The following is an 8,494-nucleotide window of genomic DNA, read 5'->3' on the forward strand; positions in this document are numbered from 1 at the left end:
GAAATATAATCACTTTTCCATTACATACAAAACTGAACTATTTTAATAGCTGAAACAGTAGTATAAGCTTTTTTGGGAAAAGGGAAAAAAAAAGACTGGCTAGGGCCTATATTTGAGGCCCGTACAGGGCTCTAATCCAGTTCATCCAACGCTGTTTTGTTCACTGTTTTCATCTGTGAGCATGCTCTTGATATATGTATTTTACCAGTTTGTTGAGTTTAAAACGTGTGACACATTCGCTCGCCCCAGTGCGGGCTCAGCAGAAGTGCGGATCGAGGGCGCATGACGGCCGCAAAGGGGGCGCTCGCGAGCACCCTTTTGAACGCTAAAATGACGAATGAGACACAATACGGTCTCGTGGACTTAACGGACACGCGCACGTGGCGGCCATTGTAAGTCCACAAGACCGAAAGTGCACATGAAGTGTTCCATTTGGGACAGGGCGTAAACCCTCGAGGTTTTCCTCTCAGTCCGCATTTTCATGACGTAATGCCGCTTTGACTGTCGGGTTGAAGTCTGCTGCGGAGCACTCGCGAGCACCCTTCTGAAAGCTAAAATGATGAATGGGACACCCATACGGTCTTGTGGACTTAACGGACACGCACATGCGGCGGCCATTGTAAGTCCGCAAGACCGCAAGTGCACATGAAATGTGCCATTTGGGACAGGGCCAAAGATCATCGCTTCGCGCTCTTCACCGAGCACTTAAAGAGATACACACGAGGGCGTAGCCAATCGACATATCTGTTGAGTGCAAGAACACAATGGCCAATCAGAGGTGTTTGAGAATCCACACAACAGCACTCAAAATGTCAGCGGGAAATGCTGGTATCGTCACATTTTTTAAATTTCAGTACCGACATCGGCACTTTTGACAACACTAGACCTCATCAGAGACTACTTGATCGTGTCTGATTGCTCTGCATTTTCGTGCATTTTTTACAGAGTAAATCACAAGTGTGACTACTTTTCAGAGGTGCGTTTTGTTGTTACTTTTTGCATTATAATATAGAACTTAATGTATTCTTGTTCTGTTTACAGGAAAACAAGTGAAAAATCCTAGATCCCCAGACTATGTTCCTTCCATTTTCACTTCAGCGCCACTGTCGCTAAATATGAAGGAAGCAAGTGCCTGTGAAATGTATGATAAACAAGAGGCACAAGTGGAGGCAGCCAATGCTTTGCTCTTCCTGCAAGGACAAGGGCATTTCTTGGTGGACCATGGCCAGACTAGAAATCAAGAACAGACAGAAAGTGCTTCCTCTTCACTAAGCAGTTGTGATGAAGAGGATGATAAGACTGAAGATGATGTAGAAGAAGAAGAAATCTCAGGTGTAAACCAAATGGGAAGCCCAGTCAAAAACATTCCCCCTGACTATGAGTCCAGTCTTGAGGCTCTTAAGAAGGAGAACATGGAGCTGAGGGAATCAATAGGAAAGATGTCTCTCACTGAGGTGTCATTCAGAAATTATCCAGAAAAGGTTCGCTTCTATATGGGATTGCCAAATTACTTTGTGTTTGAGACTGTCATGTTGCTTCTCATATCACATATGAAAGGAGACAAAAATCCAAAGCTTTCAAAATTCCAGCAACTGCTCTGAACGCTAATGCGACTCAGGCTTGATCTTAGAAACCAAGACTTGGCCTATTGTTTCGGGGTCAAGGTTGCCACCGTGACCAGGACTGTCCATCGGATTATTAATATAATGTTCACCACCCTGGTGCCCACTGCTGTTTTTTGGCCATCCAGAGTGGAGCTCAGAAAAAACCTACCTGCAGCTTTGCGGTGCACGTACCCAGACTGTGCAGTGATCATTGACTGCTTTAGGGTGTCTCTGGAAAAACCTCTCAATGTGAATGTGAATCAAGAGGTTGCATCTACAGCATTGACAGTGCCAGCTCAGTCCATGGTGAATGAGCTTAAATATGTGATAGGTGTTGCTCCTCAGGGTGTGGTCACGTTTGTCTCGAGGGGATCACCGGGTCACGTTAGCAACAAAAATCTTGTTGAGAGTTCAGGCCTCCTTTGTAAGCTTCTGCCTGGTGATATTGTGTTGGCTGAGCATGACTTTGACATTGAGGGCTTGGTGGGGGCTCGCAAAGCCGAACTCAAAATCACCAGTAGAAATTACAATGAAAATTGCCAGAGTGGACAGGATGGAGAAAATGTCTCGCTGGTTGGCACACTTTCAGATAAAGCGAATGTTCATAGGCATGTTGGGAAGGTAATAGACATGGTCAAGAGAATATATTCTATGTTGACCGGACCAGTGGAGAGTCCCTTTACAGTCGTAGACCGCACTTCCAATGTGAGCACTTTTGATAAGATAGTGCAGGTTGCTTGTGCCTTGAATAACCTGTGTATTTCTACTGCACCCCTGGAATGAGTGCTCTTATTTGCCACACTTTTGCGACTTTTACTTGTACATTGGCTGAATGCACCTTTAATGTTTCCCAATTTAACCAGAAGACTTTCATTTGCTTCTGTTGTTAAAATTGGGATCTGAACCTTTCTAAGAACATTTATGCAACCTAAGGACTAGTTTATACCAAACATATTCCTCAGGCACAGTTCACTGGACAGTCTTCTCTCTAGTCTTTAAGGAACTTGCTTAGTCTTTAGGCTGACTTTGTTGATGCTTTGGTTTGATAAAGACATTCCATCCATAGTTTAACTTTAATTTAGTATTGTCGAGAGTGGAGCGTGTATGCTGAGAATTTAAAATATTCATGGCACTAAAGAAGGCATCTAGGTTTGAGACAGTTGTATGTTGACATTAGCTGCCCTTAAATTCCAGTACCAGTGCCTTTGTCCCTGTGATGCTTATACCATTTTTTTGCTTCAATATAGATATACACTATATTTTTACATTAATCCAGCAGTACTTTGTTCTTTACTTCTGATGTTGCTTTGTCACTCTACCGTGTAATGTGTAAGTCTCACAGAATTACAGTTATTTGCATTGCTATGTGATCATAGTTGTGTTAAATCAACATTTAGTAACATTAGCACGATATATTCACTTTGGATTTTGACCATCGCACATTTCAGTACTGTATCCCTCACTATCACTTAACTGTGTGGTCCATTTATCTGTTATTGTTTGTGAAGGTGATGATGCTTACGTTGAATTTTCCATTTTACTCATGCGTCCTATGTGAAAAGTTCACTACCACAACTGTTATCTAATGTTGCTCCCTGTTGTATAACATGTATGAATATGTCTCCATAAAATTGAGTACTTGTAATTGGAAATTGTATTTTGTTACTTTTCAGCTTCTTTATTCTTATGAATGTCTTCTTTATTCCATGAAAAACAAGAAGTTCATATATGCTGTACTCCATCTAAAACTATTCTAAACAGCATTTTGCTTATTTCATCGTTATGATGCATCCATACTTTGTTAGGTACTTAATATATTATTTAATTATTTCATATTAATTGAATCCTTGGGATATTTATTTATACTCTTAAACATTGTCACACCAGCATTTAAAATAAACAAAAGGGTATACAAAAGGTATAAAAAGTTTTCCAATAATAGCACATCAAATGTATGTGTTCTCATATATTCATATACATTTTAGCAGAAAATTCTGATGTTGATGAAATGTATTTGTGGATTACGAAATTCCTGTTTCACGGTCATTCATCAGAACGTGTCAAATCTTGTAAGCGGAGTGTTTTGTCTGCCTTTTTGTTTGTGTGATTTCCTTTAGGACTTGAGACTAAAATGACTGATTGATTAAAGGACACAATGCAACAACCTGATTAACAAGGAGCCCAGTGAAGAATCTGAAAACAAGTTTATTTAAATATTTTATAATTAATTCATTAATAATCATTATCATAATGAGTTGTAATGTCTAAGCGAACAACACGAAGCTAGTACATCAATCCGTCAATATTCTCCTTTTCCAGTGATTACATCTGCTAGCTTGCATCAGATCAGAATCTCGGCGTTGTCAGTGTAGGAAGCCCCGCCCACTGCGTGCAGTGCTGACGTGCACGGCTGCCTCACGTGACTCCTGTGGAATGTTAACAATGCAGTAAGTGTCCAACTTTGTACTGCATTCTAACTCTGCCGTGAGTGGCGAGAAAATGGAGGACAATCCCAGGATTTGCACTGTGTGCTTTTTGTAAGAGGACATCGAAGGACGATCCTTGGGCAACAAAACACCAAACGGATAATCTACAATTTTACTTAAATTTAAATAAATTCCTTGGATTAAGGTACCACTTGAATCACATGGTGAGTCGCTCAAAACTTTATTTTTTTAAAACGCTGGGCATTGGTAGTTTTTAGGGATTTCTATATTCGATTTACGCTCGCAAAACCGTTGAAAGTGTCGGAAGGAAGTTGTTTTTCTCATTTAAAGCGAGATAGCAGTGCGAGAACAGCACATTCTCCCTGCGCTGGAATGCGGACTTGCTCCAGCGGATCTGCGTTCCTCTCGCTCCAGTCCCTCAAAGCGCTGGAGCCTCTAGGCCCCTGCAACTTTATTCCGCCTTAAAGATACTTTGTGTGTATTAAAGCATTTGGAAGATTTACTGTTTGTTAATCTGATGAGAATAATGTGAGCTCGTGTAACGTTACGTAACAACTTTTTGGATGATTCCTATGACTATATCCCGTTTTTACAGCAGATAGTGAAGACATGATAAAACGAAATCTTTACCGAAACTCACTGTAACAAATATTTAGCGTTGACTAGTATTAACATCTGATCTGACTACATTAGTTATTTTAACATCGCATGAAATGTCGTGTCGGCTGCGGTACTGATAGAATAGACTCTTCCATGAGCTGCAGGTAATGTTGTGTTTTAACAAACCATAGGCTACTTGGTTTTTGTTTATTAGTCGCGCGCAGTCACATGTTTACCCAAAATCAAATGTTTTAGTTATACCAAAATTATGTACTATAATATAACGGACCGATTACATTACACATTTCGAAACCGAATAATTAAATTCATCCACAAAATTATTCTTATTTTTTTCTCGTAAGATGTGCGATGACATGTGGTGGGGTCTGTCCTCATACTTACACTTGTATTTGTCTGCTTTGAGTTGTCAAAATATTTAGTTTGTGTTGATAAAATTATGAAATTAAGCAACAAACAACAGTGGTCTTTTTTTAAAAGACGGCCACAGATGGGCCAAATTAATATCATGTCAGTATGATTCTGTTCAAATGTCGATTCAAGACTTCATACTTTCTTCTTGGTGACAATGACAACACTCGAGAACAGGAAAGCATACAATAAAAGTATTTTTGTATTGATGGTTACTGTGGATTTTAAATGATATGTTCTCAGAATTTGTTTATTTATTGCTTATATATGTATGTATCAATTGCATGTATATTACATGAAAATGTGGATACTGTGCAAGAACAAAATTTTCATAACATAGTAAACTTCCAAGATTTGTGGATCAAGCTATACAAATTAAATGGCTTCCAGTTCCCATAAGTAATCTTTTTTTTTTTTTCAGAACAGGGGAACTGAAAAAGACAATCAGATTTTATCTGGGGCCCCTGTGACCCCACCACTAGCTTTGCCTATGAGTAATAATTAAGCAAAAGTATGAGATTGTAGTGATTTGACAAATATCATTCTCTAGTTAAAAATAAAGGTAAAAAAATCAATCACTCATCCATTTCATATTGTGCTGTTGGATATAATGGTAGCTGAAGTTTGATATCACACCTTTTAGTGTCTTGAAATGAAAGAAAACCTTTCTAAAATGGCATATATATTTTTAGGAATGTTGCAGGAGAGCTGTGTCTATGAATGTTTATGCTGGTTGCATGTGGCTTATTGCAGCAGCGTATTTGTAGTCAGTAATATGTGGTCAGCTGTACAATACAACAGATGTAGCATCATTAATAACTTGTGTATTGAATAAGAATCTTTTAAACTTTTACTTTTCTCATGGATTTTCTCTGAAGTGTACTTGGATTAGTGTTTGAATGCGGAGGTACAGTGTATTGCTGTTGTTACTTGAGGAATGGAAGGCATTGAAAAATATTGTGTTGGAAGCCTTGACAGTAATGTAATTACACTATATTTGTTCTAGACTGAGCAATGCATTTCCAGTATTGAGCACCAGCATTCCAGAAATATGTTTGTTCTGAAAGTCCTTTCTTCTTTGTGTTTGGATCCCTCTTTTACCAGAAGACAAGAAATAAAAATTAATGCTGTGAAACATTTGGTAGTTGAAGACCTCAGGAATATCATGATGAGAGGCATTGTACTGTTTTGAATTTGGGGTATTTCCTATAGAAACAGGAAGTTTGAGTGGGGTATATCGAAGGGCTTGCTTTTATTTCAAATCACAGTCATGAACCATGGTCAGTAGTTTTTTAGTCTGTTTCTCCAGAACAGAACACTCTACATTCCCATTTTCAACATTTTGGGGTCAGTAAGATATTATTATTATTATTATTATTATTATTATTTTGAATTAATTTTTTTTCTTGAAAGAATTCTCTTCTGCTCACCAAAATACAATAAAACAGCAATATTCAAGCAAGGTTCAAATATCAGTTTTATATATTTTAAAATATCTAAAAATTTAATTTATTCCTGTGATGCAAAGCTGAATTTTCATTACTCATTACACTTCAGTGTCATTACTCCAGTCTTCAGTGTTACATGATCCTTCAAAAATCACCCTAATATGCTGATCAGGAAACATTTCTTCATATTATCAATGTTAAAAACAGTTGTACTACTTAATATTTGTATAAACCATGAAAATAAATATTTTTTTTCTCAGGATTCTTTGATAGTTTAAAAGAACAGCATGCATCTGAAATAGAAATCTTTGTATAAATGTCTTTACTGCCACATTTGTTATGCTTTACTGTCAATTTAATGCATCCTTGCTGAAATTTTTTATTTTTAAAAGAATATGACCCCAAACTTTTCAACAGTAGTATATGTTATCATACGATACAGAAACTTCATCAAAAGACAATGTATGTTGTATATGTTTTGGTACTGTTTGTGTTGTGTAGAAGTTTGATTTTGCATCTACAATAAGGGTTTGCCTTATGGCCATGTAAGCTGCTGCATTAAGAATATGCTACTATTCCTCTGATTGCATATTCTGCTTCAAGGGAGTAACCGCACATATGAAGCTGATGTGCATGTGTTTAGTGATAAACCTGATGACAGAGGTGCTAATGTCCGATCAGACTCAGACTGTCAGGCATTTGACAGAGTATTGATGCAGGGTCTTGACGTGCCTGGACCGCAGCCTGACCCTTCTGTCTAACACTGTCTCCACAGGCAAAGATGCATACCAGACTGGGATGGAACAAGTGTGCAGACGTAACCCCTCACATGTCTTGGGAGGAGGGGGAGTGTGAGCCCTGAAAGGGGTGCTGGGATGTGAGTAGGCCAGCATCCGGCACGAGCCAGAGCCAGAGAGGCAGCAGCAACGAAGACGAGCAACAACAGGAATCCTAATCTTCCCTTGCATCTTTCCCACTGCAGCCTGTTATCTATTCAGGTCAGACTGAGCCTGGGTGTGTACAGTTTTGTGTCTTACTGTACGATTGTACTGCCGTTGTGTTTTCATGTGAGTGAGTAACTGACTGAATCTTTCTGTCGTTTCCAAGTGTGAAGAATTTGTGTGTGAGAGTACAGGGCACGTTCACTCATGAGGCCTAAGACTTTCCCTGCCGCCCCATATGTGGGCAACACGCGCCAGCGCCTGCAGGAGATCAAGGAGGGACTGAAACAACCTGCAAAGCTGGTGAGCCAGGCGCTTCATGGAGGGAGCGCTCGAGGGGAGGGGGGCAGAGGTGGGGACTCTAAGGGCAAAGACCAAGCTGGAAGGCAACAACAGCTCCGGCAGCCTCAGAAGTTCAACAACTACCAAAATGCCCTGCGAGAGATCCGCAAGTCTCTATTGCCTTTTGCCAATGAATCAGGCCCAGGATCCAGCTCAGGACATCCTGGTGAAGTCAATAGACAGATGCTGCAGGATCTCGTCAACGCTGGTTGTGATCAGGTAAGGAATGTCTCTGTTGGATATGTATGTATATGAATTTCAGATGATAATGTAAATAATAAAAATAATGATATAAGATATTTTTAAATATATTATATTTATTTATATATCCTCTGTGTGTGTATTTATGTGTTTGGTTAGATTAAAACCAAAATCTTATGCTCACCTAGGCTGCATTTATTTTATAAAAAATACAATAAAAACAGTAATATTGTAAAAAAAAATTATTACAGTTTGAAACGTGATTTCTATATTTTAATACACTCTACACATTTATTCCTGTGAGGGTAAAGCTGAATTTTCAGCAGTCAATACTACTACAATACTATGTTCTGCTCAATATCTTTGTGGAAACCATGACCATTGTTTTCAGGATTCTTTAATTATTAGATACTTTAAAAGAACAGAATTTATTAGATCAATTTAATGTGTCCTTGCTAAAACAAAAAACTTGAAATCTTATT

At 38.7% G+C, this 8,494-nt stretch overlaps 1 protein-coding gene and 1 pseudogene across 2 annotated transcripts in view; both read left to right on the top strand.

Annotated features, from left to right (window-relative positions):
- Nucleotides 1-3,222, top strand: part of LOC107658246 (uncharacterized) — a 20,540-nt pseudogene extending 17,318 nt beyond the window's left edge.
- An 823-nt stretch (nucleotides 3,223-4,045) lies between these two features.
- The window catches only part of LOC107658249 (serine/threonine-protein kinase LATS2-like), a 17,433-nt gene continuing 12,984 nt past the window's right edge, over nucleotides 4,046-8,494 (top strand). Inside the window, exons 1-3 of one of the 2 annotated variants that reach the window (XM_016446718.1) lie at nucleotides 4,046-4,254; nucleotides 7,304-7,542; nucleotides 7,636-8,030. In XM_016446718.1, coding sequence (XP_016302204.1) covers nucleotides 7,677-8,030 — 354 coding nt within the window. In that variant the 5' untranslated portion in view covers nucleotides 4,046-4,254; nucleotides 7,304-7,542; nucleotides 7,636-7,676. The remainder of the gene's footprint in view (nucleotides 4,255-7,303; nucleotides 7,543-7,635; nucleotides 8,031-8,494) is intronic. The other variant, XM_016446719.1, reaches the window with a different exon arrangement.

The sequence above is a fragment of the Sinocyclocheilus anshuiensis genome, unplaced genomic scaffold (genome assembly GCF_001515605.1).
Source record: "Sinocyclocheilus anshuiensis isolate Anshui unplaced genomic scaffold, SAMN03320099.WGS_v1.1 scaffold263, whole genome shotgun sequence".
Classification (NCBI taxonomy): Eukaryota; Metazoa; Chordata; class Actinopteri; order Cypriniformes; family Cyprinidae; genus Sinocyclocheilus; species Sinocyclocheilus anshuiensis.